Source organism: Aspergillus nidulans, chromosome IV, assembly GCF_000011425.1.
Source record: "Aspergillus nidulans FGSC A4 chromosome IV".
In the NCBI taxonomy this organism is placed as follows: Eukaryota; Fungi; Ascomycota; class Eurotiomycetes; order Eurotiales; family Aspergillaceae; genus Aspergillus; species Aspergillus nidulans.
The window spans coordinates 2,024,668-2,050,364 of record NC_066260.1 but is presented as its reverse complement, the minus strand read 5'-3'; the positions used below and the strand labels follow the sequence as shown (position 1 = coordinate 2,050,364).

Genomic DNA, 25,697 nt, shown 5'->3' with positions numbered 1-25,697 from the left:
TTGCTATTCACACCCACTGCGCTCGGAAGGTGGAGGCGTTTGGGATTCATAGGGGTTTGCCTTGGGCAGAGCTAACATCTCAGTATCAAATAACAACCTAAGTCGGTTGCTGGGGACCCTCTGGGCCCCAAGGTCCTGGAGTCTAGGACATGTACATGGATATGACTTGATACGGGTTTGATTTCTTTTGTACGGCGTTGGAATGGATCTACATTGTCCGTTATGGCCATGACATAGCTTGTATCTTAAATTGCATCATTTGGACGTTATTTCTTTGTGCGGAATAAATATCCAAATTCGAAACTTCATTCTTCCGGTGGGAAAGCCGTGCTTTACCCGTCTATCTGCCCGCAGTCGGCTGGCGTGCTCAGGGCCGAGTCACGGGAACCCCGCACTTTGCCCAATCAGGTATGTTTGTCTTGAAGACGTAAAGGTGTTTGCATCGATGTCGTGATCTCACACCAATCAGTGATTCGCTGATCAAATCCCGATGGCGGAGAAATACTCAAAAAGTCCCTGCGGACTACACTGAAGTTGGAGTCGACGAGCAGTGAGGAGAAAAAACAGCCAGCCATAAAAAAATATCATTAGACGCCGGCGGTTTTGTCTTCTCCTTCTTTTCAATCACTCCTTCCCCATTGACCTGATTTTTTTCCAGGAGTCACCGTTTGCGGTGATATCCAATCTATTTGACTCTACACCATCCCACTGTCTGTGACGTCCCGCAGTGCGGCAATCGCCAATATGGCTCCTGTGACATCCGCTGGAGAGGCCGGTACGACTCCCCTGGTGGCAGATTTTCGACACATAGAATCATGATTGCTGTTCATGTCGCTCGTGGTATCTGCTTGGATTCATTCGCTAATTCTATCCAGTGGCAAGAATCGCCTACCAGGCCAGCGAGGTCGTCCTCTCCGTCCAGCCGTCTCTCCAGTCCGATTCTTGGTTCACAAAAACCCTGAAGAGTTTGAAGGCTGCCGGTGCCCGTAGCGTCGTGCCGGAAGGAGTTCCAGATGTCAGTACTCTGGGACGCTGGGTTCTAATGGGTTCTAATCTTGCTAGCAGGTCGTCTCCGTCCGATACAACGAGGACCCTTTCCTCTCTGCCTTCCACCCTCTACAATCTGGCAAAGTAGTGTCCGCTGTTACCAGCTCGTCTACACTCCTCACCTCGATCCCCCACCTGTACCGTCTCGCGAACTCTCCCGTCGTCATTCACGTTGCATTGGAACCCTACCCTTTCCCAGACTACTCCGCCATCAGTTCCATCCGGCAATGCGGTTTCACATTCTTGCACTCTGAGACATTGCAGGAGGCCCAGGATATTGCGTTGACCGCTCATGCTTTGGCTCGCAAGTCGGGCAAGGGTGTCATTCACTTCTTCGACCCCGCAAACTCGGCAAACGACGACGCCATCGAGCAGGAGGACGCACAGACTCTAAAGTCTATTCTGGACCTGAGCCGAAGCGCTGTCTCTCATTCCGAGGGACATGGTGTCGACACTCTTTACGCTGAGACAGGACGTGTTGCGACAGTCTCTGATGAGACCGTGGAAAGCTCTACGGCTGCCCAGGTTGAGGAAACAGCCACCCCTACTCAGCCCTCTCAGACGCCGTCCAGCCGTAGCGTTGCCAACTCATCGGTTGGATCTTCAGAGCGTGATAGCAGCGTTGACAGCCGCGCAACTAGCTCCGCTGCAACTACTGTGGATGGCTCCGTGCGACCAGTCAGTGCCACCGATATCTTCAGTTGGGCCAGTCAAATATGGAAAGCGTTGTCTGAAATCACCGGCCGTAACTATCGCGCCATCGAATACACTGGGCCCTCTGATGCCAAGTCGGCTATCTTCGTCTTTGGCTCTACCGGCGTCTTCGTCGACGTTCTCAGCAAGGAGGATGTTCCCGCTGAGCTCACGAACATCGGATTGATCACCGCTCGTCTGTACCGTCCCTGGGTTGGTGCCGAGATTGCGAACTCGATTCCCCGTTCGATTGAGAAGATCGCGGTTCTTGAGCAGGTCCGGAAGACCACCAGATGGGGCCCTTCCTTCATGGACCTCCTTTCCAGCCTGACTCCGGCCGCTGTTGGAGGACGCAGCCCGCAAATTGTGGGCTACAGACTCGGCTACGTCGAGCCTTCCACTGCTGTCCAGGCTCTTCGTGGAATCATCCAAAACCTCAGCTCTCCTTCTCCTATCCAGAGTCTTGAAATCGGCAGTTCCAACGTTCCTACTCTCCAGACCCCCCTCGAGCAGCCCCGTATTGAGAACGCCTATCTGAAAATCCTGAACCAGCTTTTCGGTGAGCGGTTATACCTTGCGAACCAGCTTAGCTCGAACAACGCCGGAATTTCTTCCACCATTGCGGCCAGCCCTGAGTACGGTTTCGGTTCTCTGATTGCTAGAAAGGAACACCGCCAGCGCTTCATCCGTGAGGTTGAGGCGGCTTCCAAGTCCAACAGCTTTGCAACTGACGTCGTTTCCAAATGGCTTGCCGACTGGGCTTTGAATGCGACTGACGCTACAAAGGCCAACAGGTTGGCGCCAGATGTCATTGCTCGTCTCAGCAACGACGGCTCTGCGCTTTCAAAGCAGCTGCTGCAGACTAAGAAGCTGTTCTACAGTGAATCCCAGTGGCTCATTGGTTCCGACGCCTGGGCTTATGATCTTGGTAACTCTGGTGTTCACCACGTTCTTGCTTCTGGAGCGGACGTCAACATGCTCGTCATTGACTCTCAGCCTTACTCTGAGCGCTCCGCAGCAGACCCTACCCGCAGAAAGAAGGACATCGGTCTCTATGCTATGAACTTTGGCAACGCTTATGTCGCTTCCGTTGCTGTCTACAGCTCTTACACCCAGGTTCTCCAGGCCATGGCAGAGGCTGAGCAGTTCAAGGGCCCGTCCATCGTAGTCGCTTACCTACCGTACAACCAGGAGAACGACTCCGCCCTCACTGTTCTTCAGGAAACCAAGAAGGCTGTTGACCTCGGTTACTGGCCGCTCTATCGCTGGAACCCCGCCAACGAGGACAAGGGCGAGCCTAAGTTCGCTCTGGACTCTGAGCGTGTCAAGCGCGAGTTGGAGGAGTTCCTCCGCCGGGACAACCAGCTTACCCAACTAATGAACCGCCAGCCCAAGTTCTCCTCTGTCCTCTCCGAGTCTTACGGTACGGAGGTCCGCGCTATCCAGAAGCGCAAGGCCAAGGACTCCTATGAGAAGCTGCTCGAAGGTCTCTTTGGTGCTCCTTTGACTATCCTCTTCGCGTCTGACGGTGGCAACGCCGCGACACTGGCCAAGCGACTGGGTAACCGTGGACGTGCCCGTGGGCTCAAGACCTTGGTCATGGCCATGGAGGACTACCCATTTGAGGACTTGCCCACCGAGGAGAACGTCGTCTTCATCACCAGTACCGCAGGCCAGGGAGAATTCCCACAGAACGGCCGTGCCTTGTGGGAGTACGTGAAGAACACTGGTGACCTCGACCTGTCCACCATCAACTACTCCGTCTTCGGTCTCGGAGACAGCCACTACTGGCCTCGCAAGGAAGACAAGATCTACTACAACAAGCCCGCTAAGGACCTTGATGCTCGCATCGCTTTCCTCGGTGGACGCAAGCTTACAGACATTGGTCTCGGCGATGATCAGGATCCCGACGCTTTTCAGACCGGTTACTCCGAGTGGGAACCCCGCATCTGGCAAGCACTGGGTGTTGACAAGGTTGAGGGTCTCCCTGAGGAGCCTGCTCCCCTTACAAACGAAGATATCAAGATCCAGTCCAACTACCTCCGTGGTACTATTGCTGAGGGCCTGCTCGACGAGAGCACTGGTGCTATCTCTGCTAGCGACCAGCAGTTGACCAAGTTCCACGGTACTTACATGCAAGACGATCGTGATGTTCGTGATGAGCGCAAGGCTCAGGGCCTTGAGCCTGCCTACAGCTTCATGATTCGTTGCCGTCTCCCTGGTGGTGTTGCTACTCCCTCTCAGTGGCTGCAGATGGATGCCATCAGCAGCGCTTATGGTAACGAGACCATGAAGCTCACCACCCGTCAGACCTTCCAGTTCCACGGTGTCGTTAAGCGCAATCTTCGTGGAGCTATGCGTGCGATCAACAAGGCTCTGATGACGACTATTGCTGCCTGTGGTGATGTCAACCGTAATGTCATGTGCAGTTCGCTGCCTGAGCTCTCCTACTACCATCGTGAAGTGCACGCCGTGTCCAAGAAGATTAGCGACCATTTGCTCCCTGCCACCACTGCCTATCACGAGATCTGGCTCCAGGATGAGAATGACAAGAAGGTCCAGGTCGCTGGGGATGCTGTTGTTGACCAGGAGCCCTTGTACGGTCCTACCTATCTCCCTCGCAAGTTCAAGATTACCATTGCAATTCCTCCTCACAATGATACCGACGTATACGCTCACGATATTGGTCTCATTGCCATCAAGGGTGCCGATGGACACCTGGAAGGTTTCAATATCCTCGCTGGTGGTGGTATGGGTACCACCCACAACAACAAGAAGACGTACCCCCAGACTGGTCGCATGTTTGGTTACGTGCCCGCTGATCAAGCCCACATCGTTTGCGAGAAGATTATGCTTGTTCAGCGTGACTATGGTGACCGCAAGAACCGGAAGCACGCCCGTCTCAAGTACACCATTGACGATATGGGCGTCGAGGCGTACAAGGAGAAGGTCGAGGCTCTTCTTCCTGATGGTCTCCGCTTCGCCGAACCTCGTCCCTTCAAGTTCGCTTCCAATGTCGACACCTTCGGCTGGCAAAAGGACGAGAACGGTCTCAACCACTTTACCTTCTTCATTGAGAACGGCCGTATTGAGGACACCGCTGACTTCCGCATGCGCACCGGTCTCCGCGAGCTCGCTTCTCTGGACAAGGGAGAGTTCCGCCTTACCGGCAACCAGCATTTGATCTTGTCCAACATCAAGGATGAGGATTTGCCTGCCATCAAAGAGCTGATGGCCAAATACAAGCTCGACAACACCTCCTTCAGCGGTCTCCGTCTGTCCTCCTCCGCGTGTGTCGCCTTCCCTACCTGCGGTCTGGCCATGGCCGAATCTGAGCGCTACCTCCCCGTCCTGATCACCAAGCTCGAGTCCACTCTCGAGGAGGTTGGTCTTGCTCGCGACAGCATCGTCATGCGTATGACCGGTTGCCCCAACGGTTGCGCCCGTCCCTGGCTCGCTGAGGTCGCTTTCGTCGGTAAAGCGTACGGTGCCTACAACATGTACTTGGGTGGTGGCTACCATGGACAGCGTCTGAACAAGCTGTACCGCTCCTCAATCAAGGAGGACGAAATCCTCGACATCATGAAGCCGCTGCTCAAGCGCTACGCCCTTGAGCGCAACACTGACGGCGAGGAGCCCGAGCGCTTTGGCGATTGGTTGATCCGTGCTGGCGTCATCAAGGAGACCACTGATGGTCGCAACTTCCACGAGGGGGTAAGTCTAATTCTTTGAGTTCGGTTCCCTTCACGTGCTAATGATGTCTCTAGGTTGCTGAGGAGGAAGACGAGGAGTAAACGAACGAACTGCTCGCTTGTTAAAATACAGTTACGGCTCTTGTCTCATTTATTTCTGCATGTCCTCACGATTGCTATGTTTGTTCTTTGTTCCTGTTGCAGGTTTAGATTATGGAATTCCCTATTTGTTTTGGTGACGATCTGACTTGCTTGGATACCGGTATACCATGATTTTCCAAAATTCTCCAGTCATTATTATGATCTTGTATAATGTTTGGCTGTCCAATTCATACTTTCATATCTTCACCGAGGAGCCCAGTTCTTTCTGGTCATCCCGAGTATCGAGCTGAACAAGAACATCGCAGCTGGACTTTCTGAGTCCGGCAATAGTGCAGTACCTCAGTCGGTATAGTCGGTAACTTGGGGCCTTGAAAAATGACCAGTTATGAGTGTGCCTACTTGTATTTCAGGCCCGGGCCTTTTTCCTTGATCCAGTTGGCAGTGAAGTGAATTAGACCAAGGTCAGTCAATGTTAATCCGGCTGCGTGCCTCGGCTTGGATGAGACGGATTGAGGATGAAAGCAAGCAAACTTACGCGGCGACCGAGATGGAGTCGACTTTTCCGGCTTTACGCCGAATCTTGTTTTAGACTCATGTTCGTAGATTCTACTACATATGTTAGACATTTATGCTTGGTGAAGGAAGAGAAGTAAGAGGGTCAGTCAGATTAAGCATTGCCAGAGACCCCCCCAGCTAAGTCGGCGAAGGCTCTGGGCTGATTCCTTGAATTTACTACCGAATGCAACTGAAGAGCCACCTTCATTCGGCGAATGATTATCCCAATAATACTATTCAAACCGAAGAAGTGCTTTCACCGTCGCTTGGTGCGCCATGTGCGCAGCATTTAAATGCGGCCGTTCGACGGACCTGCATATCGGCCTCTTCATCGACGTCCTATACCGCCAGTCTTGATGCCTATATGGATAGTATTGATCACAGATAGATTCAAAACCCGAGTCGTCACCATGGTGGTAATATTTTCTGCATGCTTCATCTCCCGTGCCTACTTCTCGCAGTCAATTTTCGGCTTGGTTCTTGAGCGTTCAGCAACATGAGAAAGGTTGGTTTCCCCTCTGGCTCAAGGCAAGGAAGTCGTGAGGCACTGCTGCTAAGCTACGAGGTTCTTGGATTCGCATATAGTGGGCAATGTTATGGACGCCGGGGATTCGGCGGCGAAGTTAAACATGAAACCAGAATAACTAGGAAGGGGAAGGAACAATGAAGCCGACAGGACTAGCAACAGTCAATACTCTTTCTCGTCTACACTGCCAGGTTCGCCTTTGAATCGCCGACACCCTTGTCTAGAAGGAGGCTGGTGTTGATACTCCAGCCCAGCGCTTCGACGGTCAGCCGCGATGTTTTTGCGCGATGCGTTTGTTCGAGAGAGATAGGCAATCCCAATAAACGAGGGGTCAAACACCGGCACAGTCAGGTGGGCCAGGAATATCGCTTCGACGGCCATAAGAGGAATATCTAGTCGGTGTGAGTCCGTCTGCGGAGCTATTGGATTCGACAAACTTTGGAAGGTTGTGAATTAGGGTTAGTCTTACGTAGTCAATTCACCCGCGCTGTTTCCAAAGGAGTGAATCTGTTTTTCCCTTCGCAAAGGTCAATAAAAAGGTAATAGTTGTCAGAAAGCTAGGTAAAAGGGCTATTCATTTACTGCTGAATTGACCAGTATATTCCATGCAAATGGCCTCTTAGTCGGACCCCTTGCCTATAAATACCCGGCCATCGGCCGTCCCACCTCGACGACCCCCTCTTCTCCATATATTCTTGCTCCTATACCTAGCTTGTGCTCCTGGCTAGGGATCTGATTCCTGGCTGGGAGGATTTGATGTATCATGATATGCAATTTCTTGTGCATACTATCCAAGGGATTATTAAACTTTTGGACCCAGATAAGACTAGCACCATATACACATATCAAGGAGTGCTAACCTTACTCTATAACGGTTTACCGTATTGCCTTTGGGCTTTCCAGGCACCTTCCACTATTTATGTTGCTAGCATCCTGGTAGCAGACCGTTAGGTCAATAGTGGGGAAATTCCAGGGGACTCCAATTGCAAGAAACTTCTACCTAGCCAGTTTTCCAAAACAATGCCAATGCGCTCACAAGTGAAGAAGTCAGCAGACAGATCATGTCTTCTCGCCTGATCTGCGACCAAAACAGCATTAGTCTGTTGTTGACTCTCCGATCCTAGCAAGTATATCAGAAAACACAGTTGATACATCTCAGCCCTAAACTGCCGACCTTTCTAAATAAGGCATGGTATAACAGGCCCACTACACCTGTATAAGCTGGTAACTTCCTGCGTACAAGGACTGCTGAGTTTAAGCTTGGACTAAACTAGACAATCCAGTAGAAGTATTACTGATACTAATAGTAAAGCCTGAACAGAAGTATACATTTATCTTAAAGGCTCTAGGAAAGTACATGTATTGATCAGGAAAGGCAGTATACCTATCAGGTCCCTATGGTGAAATCTTGGGGACGATTGCCCAAGCCAAAGCCTCATCGTCTCGAAGGAGCTCCGGTGTACGCCACCAAAGCCGTTGTTTTTGAATCCCCATACCAAAGGCCGGATACCAGTCAAGGTCAAAGCCGCTCTTCAAGAGGACCGTGATTTCATATTCGAACCGACTGACCGTATGACCGGAAACACTGATGGAGGTGATTTTACCATTCACGCCCACCTAGTTGACCATGAATCATCAACTCATGCATTTTGAAAATGGCGAGATCATGTTACAGCTCTATTATGGATTTAACATACCATACAGTATACCAGCCCAAGCACCTCGGCCAGGAACTAGGCCAACAATTTGCCAGACCACTCAAAGTACTACAACGTGTTAGCAAAGGCACCTATAAGTTGGACTCCCCTTACACTCAAGATATACCCGGTGATCCGGCCTCGCAGCTAGAACCTTCCATGGGGATCCTTGCGGACAAGGGCCTGATAATGAAGACTTTCCGGATGTGACGATCATTATGGGTAGGACATATTATTGACCACAAGGTACGATTGGTCTGACGTAAACAAATGCCAATTGTCAATACCCTGTACGACGGAAGTGTTACGGAAGCAAGGATTATACTGACAGGTTGATCACACCGATGCTGCGCTAGACGTTTTTGCAATCCTCCAAGCTGACCTTGTGACGAACCGACTGCCGATGGGACGTTGAATCCAAACAGCGACACGATTGGCAACGAACGAAACCGTCGACGACACTCCCAGTCGAGGGGTCGGTCAAAGCGACCAGCGTCAACGCGACGAGCCCGATACTCGAGGTTGTGGACGACCAGAAGATGTGCCGAAGCTGTGGCAGGTCAACGGAATGGCCTGGATGCTGTCGCAGGAGGCTGGCCGGTGAAGGGCCGCATCCTAGCGAACAATTATGGTCTAGGGAAGACGTTACAGGCACGCTGATCCATGCTCCGCAACCCGCCCGGGCCCTGACGACCAGCCCTATCGACTGATCTTGATCCTGTGTCCGGCGAGCCTGGTGGGCACCTGGTTCGCCGGGATCGCACACGGTTCGGCAGCCTGCTTCCAGTGCGGATCTTTTACCGGGACCGAGAACACACCTCAGACGAGGATAGGGGGCAGGGAAGCTGTTTGGAACTACGATAAACGTCAGCTTTTATAGTTATTCCTGACTGGCGTCGAGGTCAGCTTTTTCTCTCAGAGGCACTTTGTCACCGTATGGCATGCCTATCAGGGGCCATCAGGATGGTTAGATTGTCCGTGATAATCCCATATTGTAAATCAGGCAGACTCGGCCAGAATAACAAATGATATTTTTCGCCATAGCTTCAGAGAAACGATCAATTGATCATACCTCATATTTAGATTGCTAATTGCGCACTTGCGCACGTTCTGTACACATCCAGCCGTTACCTTAAGAATGAAATAACAAGTCTGGCAAACCCTCGGCATCCATGTCTATAGTGCTTAGTACTAGTTTAGAGAGAACGCTATCAAAACTAGAGGCGGGATTGGAAAAAGTGCTGCAGAGCGGCTTCCTACCAGCAATACTCAAGCATTCACCCTTCAGCGACAAGATAGAGAAACAGTAATAGGATTACCATAGATCATTGTGCAGACTGGTCGCCCGCCTATGGGCGATTAAAGATGTAAGTTCAGACAATAATTGATGATAGGAAGGCTTGACCGGGAAATATGCACTGCCGCTATGTGCAGCTGGTGCGGGGCCAAGATATTCCCAGATTGGCAATGATCTAGATTATTAAGGACTGTTGTTACTCTCTTGCAAGAAATGTGAGCTGCATCAGGGGCATCAGCTTAGAGCAGTACCGACTTTCGTTGTCATGCGCCCACCGAATATATATATACACCTCGCGTAAGTGTCCCGAACGGCTTGGGGACTACATGGTCACCGGCAGGAACTATTATGAAAGCAAATGTTACAAGAAATTTAATTAGCTACTATAGTTATCAGAGGAGCCAAGAACAAATATGGACAATATTTGCGTAGTGGTATGCTCTTGCGAATCGAACATTGGTATGAACTGGGACATAGAATAGGGTATTTCCTCATATTCCATTACAAGTTACGTGAACCTCAACAAGTAGCCGGGCTAGCTCAATCGGCAGAGCGTGAGACTCTTAATCTCAAGGTTGGGGGTTCGACCCCCCCGTTCGGCTTTTTGCTCTTGCCACAATTCAGAGGGCCTCAAAGTGGTGGTTGTGGTTGTGAAGATTTTTGCGGCTCCTTGTGGAACCCTTGAATGGTACGGTAGTGAGACCCACTTCAGCCCTAACTGCGCATCCTTGGGTAGCGTCCTTTCACAAGATAAACACCCATCCTCTACACAATCACTTGTATAATATAGATAGAGGTGGTCTGAGTCCTTCCATGCATAGCTGTAGTTGCGGGTTAGGATAGCCACGATGTGGTTGAATACCATCTCTACCCCCCTTTTCATGCTCGTTCGACCATAACCGCCTCGCAGGCGCGACTAGGCCAAGGACAGCTTCAAGGACCGCGTTGCGAACTGCAACGTCCTCGTGCCACCTACGCCGTTGCTGCTCACGGGCTCAGCTCCAGGACGCTTGCGTGCGGGTCGTGCTCCTCGAGCCAACCCATAGTTTGATAACCCTGCTCCAGACAGCTCATCATTGTCGGGGATGATAAACTCCAACCACAAGAGCCGGGTACGGAGCTGTACCAGGAGGATGCGCAATCGCTGGTTAGAAAACGGGTTAATGACCTGGGATTTACGGTTTCATCTTGCTCGACGCCCGCTGGTCGATTTCCATGCTGGTTGCGAATTCTCCTGGATCAGCTCGGCGCAGTCGGCCGCGAGATGCTGCGCACGCGCGCCTTCTGCTGCAGCTGCAGCGGTTTTAACTGCGCATGCAGCCGGGTATCCTTCCTTTCATAAAATTCTCAATCCCCGGACGTGCTGACATCTCTTCCATTTTGGAAAGGGCTCTGGTTATCGCGGCAGATAAAGTAGTTATTTTGTATAGGGACATGAAACAGCAGGTATGGGACGACTGCAGCAAAGTGAGATCAGCAACGCTTGAAGGAAAAGATAACAAAACCAAATATCAACTCAGCGTCGATGCACCGCTCTATGAGACTGAAAGTGTATATTTATAGGCTGTGTCATTAAGATGCTGTGTCCTTTATGTCGGGGGAGAGGGTGAGCTATATTGCCTGGACCCAACTGATAGCGTGGTTGTATTTATGATAGACCCTTTGTATAATTACACATATTAATGCCTCTTCGGCATCTATATCTACTCGGGCGACAATATACTGTTTGTGTTGGAGCGCTAATTTGACAAAGTTCCAAGGCTGTCGAAGCTGTACCTGTAGCGCTCAGTCCCTTAATTAGTGCATTTTCAACAATGATTATCCGGCAGCTTATAAGCCAATAGAGGTTATTTTGAAAACAATCAGATGGACGCTCACTGTCAGCTTGCATAGACCACTGTTGAAATGAGAGGGTCTGGTGACGTGCGGTTATACTGACTAAACTCAATGTATGAACAATCTGCAAGATGGAGATGGGGCTTTGTGTCAGACGTGATCCAAGGATTTCCGTTAGCCTCGTGTACTGTGTACAGTTTGAGTAGAGTGATCTCGGAATACGATTGAATACAATATAGTTGTAACCTTCTTACTGTTTTCTATAAATGGCGTCGAATAGTGTCCTTGCTTTTGCTCGTGCCCTAGTCCTTATATGATGCTCTCTAATAGGTCTGGACCAGGAAGAAAGCTGAGAAATTATACGACGATTCATGTTTTTTTTTTTGCTCTTAGTCAGCATCAAATCCGGCAGGATGGCCGAGCGGTTAAGGCGTTAGATTAGAAATCTAATCCCTTCGGGGTCCAGAGTTCGAATCTCTGTCCTGTCGATTTTTTAACGTGAAATCCTTTTATCCTCAGATTTATATCTGAAGACTATCGCCGTAGCTGGGCACAGAAATCCTGAGGTGAGGTCGTACGCATTTTGGGAATCGCTTTCTAGTCAAGGTCGTTGATTATTTGAGCTCCAGCATGTTTTCCATCAACCATATCTGAATAGCTGCTCTAATAAGCCGCCTTTAAATTGTTGCAGTGCAGGTCGTCAGTTTCGCCAGAATAGATAGACTGAGATTGAGGAAATCTTGGTTAGACGGAGATAATCCGCTGTAATCCTTAATTGCTACTCCCATCAGGTCAGGATGTAGGGTTAAGCTCCTGGAGCGACATAGGTAGTATATAGTCTGCACCTGGATTCTTGTACCTGCAGAAGTCCCAATAAAGAATTAAGCTGCTCATATTATATGCTCAGCGGAGCTAGGACGCCCCTATTATTCCCCCCCCCCCCCCCCCCCCCCAAATTAAGTCAGTTCCTGATTGGTCGGTGAAGGGGCCCGAGGGGAATACGCCTTGTTGTTTCAATCAGAGACGTGAATGGTTTAGGGGCAGTTGGAGCAGAGCATTTACGAACTGCAACCCAGCGGCGTATATATGGAATTACGTGTACAATGAAGATGTGGGAGAGTTGTTGGAATATCAGGCACGAACATGCTACTTTACATATCAGGGATCTGATGCAGACAGCTCAAAACCAGCTCGAACTACCATTCCTTTCTCACCAACCCGTACCTCTATCCAATCCTGAGCCATACAGAATACCATTGAATCCGTATTCTTCCCCACCAGCCCTAACTCTTCTGGCTACTTAAACAGCCAACGTAACCTCCCCGTCCTCGACATAAACTCCACTCCAATACCAGCTCTCCTCTCCACCGTCGACCCCATTGTCAAGCCTCAGCACACCAACATGCCAGTCTTGCGAATTGCTTGACGCGGACGCACTGACGGCTTGAACAGCAAGTTCTAGATCATCTGCGCCAGTCGAGGTATAGAGCTCCACGCTACCGCCGTCGAAATCAATCCCGTACGCAAAATTGTACCAGACGCCCGCTTCCAGCGCGGTCGACCACTGTGCCGCGCTGTTGGCATAGAAGGTCAAACTCGAAGCGGTGTCTGACGATCCGCCGTACTTGAGTTCGGTGAAATGGCTCTTTTCGATGAAATTAGCATATCTTTTGTGGCCGCTCAGCGAAAGGCGCAGGTACCTCGAAAAACGCAATCTGGTGCTCCAGTTCCACATTCGGAAGCCCATCCTCATCTACACTCAAACTAAAGTGGTAGTATTTCTTGCCAGATCCAATATCAACACCGCTCTCGACTTGAGGGATGAGTTCCGTGCGCATCATGGTTTGTCCGTTCCATGACGCCGTGTTATCGAGTGTTGTCTTGAGACCCTGTGCCTCATCAAGCGTCGAGTTGGGGTTCTTGTACTCGGAGGAGAGGGAAAGGTAGTGCGCTGTTTCCTCGGAACCGTGGATGTACCATTGGTACGGGGGGATTTGTGAGGACCAGGACCCTTTGGGATAGTCATATTAGCTCAGAAGAGAGAGAGAAAGCACAGGAGAAGGTACGGAGGGAAGGTACATTTGTCAAAGTCGGCGACGGTATAACTCTCGTTGAACAGGCCGCTCCAGACGGTAGCTGCTGAGGCGAGGGGTGTCAACGTTGAAAGCAGGGGGAGGATCGAGGTGGACTTCATTTTCTGCGACTGATAGATTGACTGCTTGGCTTTCTTGGTTTGAGGCGATTTCAAGGCGAAGATGGGGTTTTATAGCTGGTGGGAAATATGTGTGTTTCACCGTGTTTCATGTAGATCGCTCCAGCTGTCCGTCTCCTTCTCCTTCCGCGGCGGATCTAGCACGGATCCGTGGCGGGGATGAGGCCGGTAGGATGCTGATGATTGACAGATGTTTATTGTAAATTAAGCCTTGTCTACTTCGTACAAGAGTTCTTCTGAGTTGCTTCATCTTATTACATATAGAGCTTATATACTCCACGAATACAAATCTGTCTTCACCGCTACAGGACTATGACTCATAGAACAAGGTAGTACTTGCCTTCACATTCTAACACATAGCCATATCAGAATTATTGTCAGTGCTCTTGGGCTTCAATTGCTTCCTCTAATTCCATTGCCATAAGGCTCTATCGATCTCCTCCGCCCGCCAGGACCTTTTTCTTGTCACAGGTTCAATTTCAGTGCAGATAAACTAACAAGTGGGATTTCCTCTACTCAACTGCCGGGTATTCACTCCGTTGTTTCTACCTCCGCAAGATGAATCCGTGATTCGAGACAAGTCGGAGGTTCCTCCGTTGCGGGCCGGGGAGGCCTGTGACGATCCTCACTAATCCGGAACGGCGTAGAGGCGTTCATTTTAGCGTCCATAAGCACAATTCTGCAAGATTTAATGCACCCAGCGCTCTTTGAGCTCTACTCAGTGGTAAGGCTGGATCCTGCAGAAACTGGAGGGATGTTGGCTGGTAGTGGTGACGGTGCGGGGAAAGGCAAATGTTCTAGGGCTAAGTAAAGCAGGTGATCTTTGTACGGATTATATTTCCTAGCCAAATCAAACGGCCAGGTTAGATGAAAATACAAGTATAATATATACATTGAACAGTCGTACGGTCACACGGTCAAATCAATATAACTGACTATCCTAACAGCGAAAGCAATAAGATATTCATTACTCATGACCTCGGCATTAACCATATCCATCCGCCTTATCGCAACATACTTAGTCCAGCTAGGCTCCGTCCTAACCAAGCAGCCCCTGCCCTTTCTTCAGACGTAGACACTACCAACTCTCCGGCCCAAACTTCACCTCCGTCACCTGCACAGCCGTCCCCGCCGCATCCATCGTATTCGCCGCAATGTTCGTCCCCCACCAGGATGGGAACTCCGTGTTGGTCAAGTTCAAGGTAAGGAAAATCAAGATGGTGCACAGGGCAAGGCCCACATCTAGACCGGCGGAAAGAACATAGTTGTATTGCATCCACCAGCCGCGCCAACGGTCGCGGATCCACTTGTTGAAGATGAAGCCGATAATGCCCCAGGACAGATAATTGAGCGGCGTGGCAGGAGGGATAAAGCTAGATCCACCGAAGATGATGGGCGCATTGAGAAGGCGCACGTAGCGGGCGTACTTGGTGTTCCGAAGAAGCTTGGCTGCGATGTAGATGGCGACGGGGAGGGCGGCACCGGCGAGCCAGAACCATTGGAGACTAGCGTAGAGTTGGCCAGGAGAGAACATGCGGGCGGGGCCGATGGTGCCCCAGATGATGGAGGCGTTGAAGAAGACGCGGCCGTTGGGACAGGTGTAGCGGTTCGGCTGATCGAGGGTGCAGACGCTCGAAATGGCGCCGAGAGCCCAGTTCATGACGCAGATCTGGACAATCGATGACCACAGGCAAGATATCATCTGTGCTGCAAAGGTCACCCGCGGAGGAATCTTCATGTAGTGGCCGAGCTTCATGTCCTGGCAGAAGTAAAGGCCCTGGTACATGCTGATGTACCCATAAGTTTTGAAGAGCATCATTGCCATCGGGCGGCCAGGCTGCATGTACCCAATCACAAACTCGGTGATAACGTTGAGACCGATCTGAATGTTGGTCGAGGCTTGGATAATACCGCAAGGCACGAACCATACTGCACCCATGATCAGGGCAATGAAGAAGGCCCACCAGCTGAGATTGGTCGGGTAGCCGAGTGTGACACCAAGAGCCATTCCGATCATAATAAGTGTGATAGCGCCGTACCACCATAACGGAACAGGCTTGAATCGAGCCATGAGCCGTGCATGGACATCCTCGTCCTCATGACCGATCTGACGGAACCGCACCCAGATGTCTTTTCCGTGGAACAGGATGGCATGGATAAGCACAGCAATGATGGTGGCAAAGGACAGCCCATAGGCGAGAGAGAAGGTGGTTGATAGGAACAGAGGAGAGTAAGCTTCGTACTTGGCCTTGTCCAGGGTCATCTGCGGGGTAAGAATACGCGTAACATTGTAGACTTGACCCGTGTTGTCGTAGCTATTTGAGTCGCTGATGGGCAGGTACTTGGCCCAGTGGGTGCCAGTGTAGTGCAGAGCCGGGGTGACGACCCAGAAAAAGATGAACATGCCCAGCAGAGTGTTGGCAATTCCGTGCCAGGGCGCGATGAGCGGGCTAAAGTTGAATCCCGAAATCTGAGTCCAGTCAAAAGTCATGGGAATCAGCGAAAGGCCGGTCCAGCCGCCGAACAACTGATTGATGACCACGTTGTTCGGCTTGATCCAAGTCACCCAGGCAAAAACGCTCAGGAATGGGGCAATGTATCCCGGAAACCAATACCAAAGAAAAGATCCAATCAGACAGTACAGAAACATACGGTATCTGCCAATTGTCCAGCCAGAGACTTTGCTTGGGTCGGGCCGACTTCGGTCATGGAGCGCGGTGAAAAGCGCACTATTGATCAGCGTCGACGGCCAGATCATTGCAGCCGGTGTAACCAAGAACCGGTGGAAGAAGCCAGCCATTCCAAAGCCCAGCATCTGGGTCGAGATGCACATGAAGATCTCAAACGCCCAGTCAAAGCGTTGCTTGTAGAAGGCGCGCTGGGCGAGCAGAACATCGGTCGCGTAGGCCGCACCACCGCCAAAGGTGGCATTGGCCATGATGACCGCAATGGCATGCTCCTTCTTACTATAAGGTCCAGGATTTAAATTGACACTCATTCCAAACATCCTGATTGTCTTATGGGGCATGACCTTGGCCCACGCAACGCCAATGGGGTAGGCGACGACCTGGGCGACATACGATGGAATGACGATGTACGGCTGGCGCATGGAGAAGAGCATGTTGAGTGCAGACCCGACTGTAGCTAAGAACATGCCAATGGCCCAGGCGCGGAAGGTGTTGGAGTGGCCGCCCTCGTCGATATTGGGCACGGCCGCGCGCACTTCCGGGTAGGGGGAGTTCTCGAGAAGACTGGCGACGATGGACTGGCGCCTGTCCTTGTCGGTAGCGTGAAGGGCATCGTTGACCTCGTCGACGACTTCATCGGGAAGGTTGGGGTCCCAATGGTGGTGCTCTTTCAAGTGCTTAAGCTGCTCGACGGTGTCGAGGCCAGCGGAAGGGGCATCATCACTGGGGACGGAGTCATTTGCGGAGGTTATACGGACAGGCGTATCTTTCTCCATGCTGGCTCATATGAACTCGCGATGAGTTCAAGAGTTGAGCACTCAATGGGACGGAGATGGTAGGAGAGGAGGATAGGCGGTGGGTGAGAAGAAAAGGGCAAGTGTTACAGCAGACCAGGGAGGACGGCACCCTTTTGACTGTCCGCACGTTATCTGTCTGGCCAGGTAATTCACATCCATTCCAGCAATAATCACCTGAACAATGATTGACTAACCATTGTTATCAACGAGATATAGGGAATTAATGGTACCTCCTCTAATCGGCTGGCGTAGCATGGCGCGCCGTTATCTGCGACTGCTCTGCTTCTCCTGAAACCAACTGCAGCCGGTCCCCTTCTCCTCATCTAGCATAGACGTCTCTTGTCCTATCAGCTCAGTCCCTCAGTCCGAGACAGTTTGATTTTTTCCGATCACAGTCAAACGACCCCCCACCCTATAGGTTACCTTCGGCCAAACTCCAGATACAACTCGAGTCCAAGTCCAAGCGGCGACCGCACATGGCGAGGGGGTATCGGATCTCTTTCCTGGTTGGTGCTAACTCTTATCTCGACGGGAACGGCAAAATCTTAGTACGAGCAGTCTCATGATGGTTGCGCCCAGTCTACAACGTTGGCAGCGGTGCTTGTTCCTGTGCTTGCGTGAGGATAAGCTAGCGAAGCTTCCCGCCCAAGCCTGCCCCACCGCTAACCGCCCGGTCTGCCCGAACCAATAGCTTGGCTGGTGGAGATACGGTGCGGTGCCTGATCTGAGTATATGGGGTTATATTTAAGGAATTGGGACTGCGACTGGGAGTCTGGAGGTTGAGGACTGAAGATCGCGGGAGAAGATGGGTCGAATGCCAGAAGTGTAATGATGCTAGCACTGGGAACAGTATGATCAGCATCTCCAAGTTCGAGAAACCTATCGGTGCGGGAGTGCAGGCTAAGAGACGGTTAGCGATAACAATGTTACATTTAACCATTTTGGCGCGAGGCACTCTTCGCCGGCCACATGTATCGGAAGAAACTGGGGATAAGAACCAATCTCTATTGCTCTACCGGTGCGGTGGCTGTTATTATTCCAGAATGCCACTTCCAACAGTCCAAGTATACCCATGCCACCTGCCTTATCCGGACAGGGTTACGGAACAAGAAATCATATCTCAATCAAATGATCCAATCCCTTTGCAATCCAAGCGAGCGTCCGTACCAAAGGCTATCCGCTTCAAGCGAGTCAATGTTCGATTGGCGCCATCAGAACTTCTCCAAACGCCATCTGATATGAGGAAAGTCAAGCCAGCCAGCTGGCTCTGAGCGTCCGGATACGATCATTCGGGGATATTGAGGGCCCACTCCAGGTCCGTCCAAAAGCCATCGTCGTAGAGGTGGTTGGCAGAACCCTCGGGGCCAGTAGGCGGTTTCTCGGTGTTCTCCTCCGTGGCTACAAGTTATTAGCGCGACTGAACTAGAAGATGGTGGGAGACCGACTGGTACTTGGTAATGGTGGTTCAAACTCATCCTTGAACCACCACATGGCATCAATGATGGGGCACAAAGCCAGGCGGCTGCGGATTCGCAGGTTGATCATGACGCTACCATCAGCCTTGCGAAAGGCCTTGGTGCTGTTATACAGGTGACTCAATACAGTGACAACCTTTGTTGGCATGTCGGCGTTGTCGACAATCATGAGCTTGGCAAGGTTGAGAGACTTCATAAAGTAATTTCGAGCTTTAGCAAAGTCGACAATGTCTGTATCATGTCCTTTGATTATGCGCAATAGTATAGATCCTGCAAGGAGGAGCCCGAACCAACCCTGTGATGGGCAGACGGCAAGAGATTGCAGTTCGCGAGCCATGTCTGCAACCGCATCGATTACCGCACATGCCGCGGCTTCTAGCTTCCGGAGGCGATTATCCGCGTAGAGGGTATGATTCTTTAGAAAGTGCATTCCTTGGATGCTGAGGCAAGCAACAAGAATGTCAAATCGGGCCATCCCTAAGATATCAGTTGGAGATTTCCCCTGCAATTGGGTGACTTACAAGTTGTCGCATCGATATGTAGATCATTGACACGCTGCTCATATGCTTTCAGAAGCAAGTCCAATCCTCCTTCGTCCGCCGCACTCAGGGTAAGAACCCCGTATTCATTCACCGCCGCGCCACACTGAGTGACAATCTCCTGTGCTTTCATGCGGGTCCGGACATGGGGCGACATGTTCTGGTATAGCGTCTTGCGTTGGTTGACGTCGTGCGCCATGTCAGGTAGAGTACGAGGAGGCTGCCCTTTCATCAAGCACGCACTGCCCAGTGTCAGTGCGAGCGGGCAAAGGGATTGGGGCAGGGCTCACCGTTGGTAAGTGATGACGGTGTAAGCCCATAGCTCTGAACGACGACTTATGTCCGCCACCTGGGGCATGGGCTGCTTGGTCTTGAAAAATTCGTGGCTAGAGACTGGGTTGTGCATACCGTACATCATCGCCACGTGCAGGAGTAGACCAGTTAGTGGGAAGATGATGTCGACTCCACCGTCGGCCTTGGGGAATGGCCAGTTCAGTACCAGGAGCAACCCCTGCACGATGTTCCAGGCTCCACTCTCCGACAGCGGCGAGAGAAATGCCATGCTGATTATATGCTTGGCAAGGGCTGGAAAGATTGTCGGATTCTTGGCGCATGTCCTAGAGGCAGTGCCGATTATAGTCCAGAAGAGGAAGTCTGACTGTTCATAGGTGAGGTTAGGGGAGCTTTCGGTGTCAAGGCATGGCATGAACACAACATATTGGCGATAGAAACTATAAACCGACAGTCAGAGCTGGTATAGGTAGAGTCAACAGCGCCTTACATATTAAATATCTCGTCTATCTCATCGCCACTCAGAGTGACGCCGCCTAGGGTGCGCGGTAGCGTGCGATCCGGGTCAACTCCAGCCATGGCAAGGTTCTTCTTCTTCGACACGACGGGTCCCATGCCGACGGGCGGCTGCAATGGCTGGAGACGTGTCTGCCCACTGGCTGTGTTCTTGTAGATGGATCCCGGCACCATCTCTGGAAGCTTCGACCCGTTAGAGCTAGGACTCTCAGACGTAGCGGCAGTGAGGTGAGGTAGCCCGTCGGAAGCGATGTCTTGAAACAGCAGCTGCAGACTCTCAGCTCCGTTAGAGCAACTAATCTCCGCATCGTTCGCATCAATGCAGACACCGGTTGCTTTATTGCGCTTGACGTTGTCCGCGGGATTGGGCCTGGGCATCATTGTAGTAGCGGATTCGCGGATCTGGTGTAGGCTGGCTGTGTGGGCGTTGAGCTGCTTTCTCAACTCATCAGTTTCCTTCTCCAACCTCTCGTACTTCCTATTCGCTGATTAACACTGCTCATGTCGGTAGCGGCGTGGGCGTACTGGCGTTTGTGTTCCCTACGGAACGCTTCCGATAACACACACTCGATTCCTAGCTTCTCACAGCGCGAACAAGGCTGCTTTTGGTACGCGTCGCAGCGCGCCTAAACGCAGAGGAAGTGTTAGCAGGCGACTACCTAAGCTCGCGTCCAGGTGTGAGATTTTACCTTCTGCTGGCGACACTGGGTACAGGCCTTCTTGCTCCTCTTCGAAACGCTAGTCGGTCGCGAGTCATCAGCATCGGGTATTCCCCCACCAGAATCAAGCATCTCATAAAGAGACAACATCTTCACAGAAATTCCAACGCAGAACGAAGTGATTGAGGGCTTACGGGAGTGGGTGGAAGTCCTCCATCACGAGGAAACCGCTTGACGCCAGCAGTGTTATGCAGGACACAACTGAGAGAACATCTTCTGACAGTCCAGCCAATAGTATAGTGGTATAGTGGTTTTGTTCACTCGCAGTGGGACCCAGAGGACATTAAGTACATCAAAGATGGCAGTGGGCAGTGAGGCTGGAGCTGCAGAGAACAAGCTTTTGGGTGGCCACTCACTGTCTCGGCTCACCACGCACAGCCAGGAATCTTCCGGTCTGATGGAATAGAGGAGTATCACCCTGCGGACAGTTGCCTAGAGCTGGTCTTTGAGTATCTTTGAGGCCCCGTAAGACAGATCTAGCCACAGTTAGCGCTTAAAGTCCAGTTGGGAATTCAAGAGGAGTTCTTTCAATACTCAGGAGCTCTTTAATCCAAACTCTTTGATCCAAGCTCTTTGATCCAGCAAGTCCCTCAAACTAGGGATGTCCATTTAGCCAAGTACAACCATCAATAGATATTGGAGAACGTAAAATCCAACCAGATTGATCGCGTACTTCCAGGTCTGACCGCCCCAACAGAACATCCTAGGGAGTGCGGAAAGTAGCCACAGTGGTTACCGTAGAAGTCGCAGTGCAAGGCAGGATGGGGAATTCTGGACCGGTACCGGTGCTGTATCGCTGTGATCAGGCAATAGACCGGAAGGGCCGGCGTCTTTTGCTTATCTTCAGTAATTATGAGTACAGCTAAGAGTGAGAGTGCAAGGGTTTCGTCGTCGATGAGGTGAGCCGATCGTTCATCTTAGCCCAAATATGTCGCCGGCGTCAGAATGTGCATTGGCAGTAAGCCATATATATACAGCGTCTGCCCTCAGGAGTAGCACCACCAGTATAATCCTCTACCAAGTTTGATTGACTGATTTTTGTCAGCTCATCTTCTATATGAGATCCAGCCGACCGATAGACAGCGCCCTGCTTGTCAGCCCCCTCCTCCTCCTTGTGTCAGACCTCTAGCTCACCGTGGCAGCCCCATTCCTCAGGCTGACAGGCTGCACCACGAAGAACTGACATTCGAAGGCCTTCCATGTCATTGCAACAATCTCGCAGACTTAGCCCCTGTTCAGTCACATGTGCCGAGCCCAGTCACACAAGGCCGCTGGCGGGAACACTCCTATGCGTCTCACAACGGTGCACCTCAGACAAGTCAATGAACCTGATCACGACGCCCAGAGACATCGCATCCAAGTGAAGCGGCACTGATGCTACAGTACCACGAGCATTATCTGCAGTTACTTCTACCTCCAGTGACAGTGACATTGAAAGGTGCCTCCAGTCGCGCGCGACCTTCCCAGGATATGGTTCCTCTCCCGGTACAAGGGTTGTAACCGGGCGGTTGACAGCCCATCTTACGTTCGTGGACTGGCGGACGGAGTGTGCTTGGCCTGTTTCTGCAGTTGCTGGTCCAAGACATACGATTCATCTCGTATCCAGCCTCTTTTCTGTCGGACAGCACCTGCTCGTCGTCAGCGAACTCCTGTGCCGATGTAACACGGGGATATGACCACGGCATATGGCGGTTCGCAAGGCCTGCGACTACTGCTGGAAATCGAGGGTGTAGTCGTCGAACAGTAAAAATCATGTTTCGCTTTTTTCAAAGTCAATGCGGTGGTGTCTGCCCAGGTCCTGTTTGAGTATAATTTTGCTGGCGGCTAGAAAGGGTCGCTATAGCACGCTTTCTCCTCATGCGTAGGCTTCAGGACACTCCCATACTTCTCTCTCGAAATCGGCGTCTTAGTTCATACGCACAATCAGACTCAGCAATTCAGGAATCTGCCTCTCAAAAGTTTTCAATCCCTCAATGCACAGATCTCTGCAGACTGGGGGTTAAGAAAAGATGTCATTTAACTTCGAATTTGATTTTCGTGTTAGGCGATACTGACATCACCCTTGCCACGACAAAGACAAACATATCACCAACGTTCATTTATGTCTCAAATTCAGAGTTTTATTGAAACAAGAAGACGAAAGCATACCATCATGTCTTCTCCTGAATTTTCCACGATCGCGGACCTCAAGCGCGCAGTCGAATGCGGCCAACGCATCACGCCAGAAGACGTTTCGGTAATTGGCCAGATCGAACGCGAACTGAGTGGTGAAGCAGGACCAATGCAAGAGACTGCGCAGACACTTGCAACACGACAGATGAATTTTGATGCGAAACTTGATGAGCTCGCGGTGAAACCGCAGAGCCATCTTACGATGGAAGATGCGCAGGAGATTGAAGAGATGGAGGTACGACGCTAATTCCTATGAAAGGCTGTTATTAATCGTGTTCTACGATAGACCCTCGCGTTCAATAAGCCTCCCGGAGCTAGCTCCATTGCCGCACAGGTCAGGTCAATTGCAGAGAGAAACGAAGCGCTCGGTCTCCCTCCAGTATCTGCCGATGCGGAGGCTGCGTTTGTGACAAAGGGCGATGCGAGAGAGGCCCAGCATGCTGAAGCGACGATCTACGGCGGGCAGAACCCTAGAGGTGGGATGGCTGCACAGATGCAGGTAGGAACTGCGGGGCATTCCGGAGTAGCGGATGGAGTCACGAAGCCGCTCCAAATACCCTATATCCTGGTACAGACGAAAGCTAACTTTTGACAAAGAGCGCAGCAGATAAGCTGGAACATGCCAGACGCTGGATCTAAGTGGGCTTTTGGGTAGGTACAGAGTACGAATACTCTGACCCAAGTATCAGACATAAAAGCTGACAGCTCGGTCAGAATTGACCCGCGCTTACAGCACTCCGCTGTCATGACGATCCTGCGATACGGTGTGTGTGCATCTTGGCCGGGAACCGAGAAGCTCTGACTCTGACTGGACCTCAAACCTAATCCACAACTGGCGGATTTTCTTTTGTTCTGGCTGCATACGCTGGAATATCGTTTCTGACTTTGGCGTTTCAGAATCGGCTCTTGACAAGACGGCCCAATGGAAAAATATACTGTCGTTATCGAATCCTGCATCTCTAATTTGGAATTCTTCTAGACGCCTGGTTAGCATTGGCTACTGCAGGCTCATCACATTTCACTATAATCCAACGTAGCGAAGCCGCGTTTCAAAGCACACGGTTGACGTTTGCGGTATGTTATGGTTGAAAAAGGTGGGTTGCCCACACTCTATCCCCCGTAACGTTTCAAAAAGAGCTGGTTGTACATAACAGTTGGGATCACTGCGCAGTCCAATTGTCGTCTCAATTTCCTACAGTGGTTTGTGTAGATCACACGCAACTCGCGTATCCGCGTTGACACACTACCCAGGAGTAAACCGGGTAAAAGGCAGATTGCCGGCAGAAGCTTATCACCGCAGCCGCTCTTCCTCCATTCCATTGTGCACGATAGCGGCAGTGACAAATACTTGCAGCGGAGCTCGGTGTTCGAAATTGAACTAGCAGCGAAGCTGCAGCCTGCAGGACTATCGCGACCGAGGGGTTCCACCGCGTCGGATTCAGAAAGAGCTGAGCTGTAGCTCCATGGCTGGACGAGGGCGTTTATTGGTTCAAAGGACTTTGTTCGAGTCGAGTCGACGGAGAAGTACTCCAGAGGAGGATCCGGTTCGGGGCTGAGGCTGGGGTTGCCCCTCCTCTTCCTGCCCCTCTATAGCTGCGATCTTCAAGCAATGCGAGCTCGCCAGGCACGGTGTATGCGTTAGGAATAAAAACCATCTAAATAGAGTAAGTAGAGTCAATCGGAGAGGATTCAAGCGAATAGGAGCTCGTAGCGTACTCAACTAAAAGGTTAAGAAAGACTCCGGTAGAGCCAACCTCGAGACGAGCTAGACGGTAGTTGGAGTTGTGACGCAAAGCTGTGCGGCCCCCGCTCCTCGCTCGTTGCTCCTTCGCCGTCTTCGCGGTCGTTCCCCTCCATCATGACAAATAATTCTCAACCTAGCTCTCTCCGGGTCTCGCTTGGTGGCTCTCGGTGAGAGGTGATCCGCATTCCCATGGATTCCTATCAGAAGCAGAACTCTGCAGAAGAGTGACATTGCCCATGCTATAAATACGGGTTCCCTTCTCAAAAGGTCCCCAATCCTGAGCACCTTGATCGCACATTCTTCGACTCGTCCAATCAGATACCAATCCCCCTCGCTGCGTCTCAAGCTATCTAGAATTTTCCGTCAAGATGCCTTTGACTGGACACTGTCTCTGTGGTGCTGTTACCTACAAGGCCGAGGTTGACCAGCCCCTCATTACTGCCTACGACCACTGCGATGACTGCCAGCGTCAGACCGGTTCTACCTACTGTACGTACCCTCCTTTCGACGACGATTATCGTCACTAATTTGGTTAGCTCTCGTCGCTGTCGTCCCCAAAGACACCTTGACCATCAACGGCCCCACCAAGAGCTTCGCGAAGAACGGATCCTCCGGCAAGGCTGTCCACCGTATCTTCTGTTCCGAATGCGGCTCGCCCATTGCTCACGACCCCGAGGCCGCTCCCCCAATTATCGCTCTGAAGGCCGGTACTTTGGACACTGAGATCAAGAAGAACTTGAAGCCTGTTCGTCAAGACACTGCTATGATATTCTGATGGATTATACTGACGCGCCGTTCTAGGACACCGAGATCTGGACCGTCGGCAAGCTTCCCTTCTGCCAGGAGCACCTGGAAAAGCCCTTCGAGCACATGCCCCAGTAAACGACGATGGAGACGATTTATGAATGGACGATACCAGTTTATTATACGATAATATAGGAAATTGAATACTTTTGGTCCCTCTTTCTTGTGTATTAATGTACCTAAATCCTTGCCCTCAACGACCAGCAAGGTCATGAGATCTAGCACGACCTGCGGCTCCGAAAATCCCCAAGATGCGCCTTACATGCTAGAACACTCAGACTCAGCCCCTCTGCGTC

The 25,697-nt window shown here is 51.3% G+C and overlaps 7 protein-coding genes across 7 annotated transcripts, besides 1 other annotated feature; 3 read left to right on the top strand and 4 right to left on the bottom strand.

The window, feature by feature from the left end:
* Positions 1-25,697: part of a sequence feature (contig 1.129 1..627835(1)) that runs on past both edges of the window.
* ANIA_07600 (sulfite reductase (NADPH) subunit beta) lies at positions 745-5,534 on the top strand (the record flags this gene model as incomplete). Its single annotated transcript, XM_675777.1, has 4 exons — positions 745-775; positions 876-1,015; positions 1,066-5,454; positions 5,508-5,534. 4 exons carry the CDS (start codon positions 745-747, stop codon positions 5,532-5,534), a joined length of 4,587 nt encoding a protein of 1,528 aa, XP_680869.1.
* ANIA_07599 (uncharacterized protein) lies at positions 8,011-8,529 on the bottom strand (the record flags this gene model as incomplete). Its single annotated transcript, XM_675776.1, has 3 exons — positions 8,011-8,232; positions 8,313-8,348; positions 8,440-8,529. The coding sequence occupies 3 exons, from the start codon at positions 8,527-8,529 to the stop codon at positions 8,011-8,013; spliced, it is 348 nt and encodes a 115-aa protein (XP_680868.1).
* Positions 12,746-13,639, bottom strand: ANIA_07598 (glycoside hydrolase family 131 protein; the record flags this gene model as incomplete). The annotated part of the gene is made up of 3 exons (XM_675775.1): positions 12,746-13,090; positions 13,146-13,456; positions 13,525-13,639. 3 exons carry the CDS (start codon positions 13,637-13,639, stop codon positions 12,746-12,748), a joined length of 771 nt encoding a protein of 256 aa, XP_680867.1.
* On the bottom strand, positions 14,736-17,120 carry optB (small oligopeptide transporter, OPT family; the record flags this gene model as incomplete). The annotated part of the gene is made up of 1 exon (XM_675774.1): positions 14,736-17,120. The coding sequence occupies one exon, from the start codon at positions 17,118-17,120 to the stop codon at positions 14,736-14,738; it is 2,385 nt and encodes a 794-aa protein (XP_680866.1).
* Positions 18,427-20,771, bottom strand: ANIA_07596 (uncharacterized protein; the record flags this gene model as incomplete). Its single annotated transcript, XM_050612032.1, has 7 exons — positions 18,427-18,539; positions 18,593-19,093; positions 19,138-19,397; positions 19,446-19,886; positions 19,937-20,440; positions 20,524-20,588; positions 20,652-20,771. The coding sequence occupies 7 exons, from the start codon at positions 20,769-20,771 to the stop codon at positions 18,427-18,429; spliced, it is 2,004 nt and encodes a 667-aa protein (XP_050467993.1).
* On the top strand, positions 22,834-23,867 carry ANIA_07595 (uncharacterized protein; the record flags this gene model as incomplete). The annotated part of the gene is made up of 4 exons (XM_675772.2): positions 22,834-23,088; positions 23,140-23,352; positions 23,451-23,504; positions 23,568-23,867. 3 exons carry the CDS (start codon positions 22,834-22,836, stop codon positions 23,490-23,492), a joined length of 510 nt encoding a protein of 169 aa, XP_680864.1. The 3' UTR covers positions 23,493-23,504; positions 23,568-23,867.
* ANIA_07594 (GFA family protein) lies at positions 24,893-25,561 on the top strand. The gene is made up of 3 exons (XM_675771.2): positions 24,893-25,086; positions 25,134-25,342; positions 25,399-25,561. Exons 1-3 carry the CDS (start codon positions 24,966-24,968, stop codon positions 25,477-25,479), a joined length of 411 nt encoding a protein of 136 aa, XP_680863.1. The 5' UTR covers positions 24,893-24,965; the 3' UTR covers positions 25,480-25,561.

Coding starts and splice junctions, on each gene's coding strand:
- ANIA_07594 (XM_675771.2), top strand. CDS start 24,966: ATGCCTTTGACTGGACACTGTCTCTGTGGTGCTGTTACCTACAAGGCC. Junction 25,087..25,133: donor TCAGACCGGTTCTACCTACT/GTACGTACCCTC, acceptor TAATTTGGTTAG/CTCTCGTCGCTGTCGTCCCC. Junction 25,343..25,398: donor TCAAGAAGAACTTGAAGCCT/GTTCGTCAAGAC, acceptor GCGCCGTTCTAG/GACACCGAGATCTGGACCGT.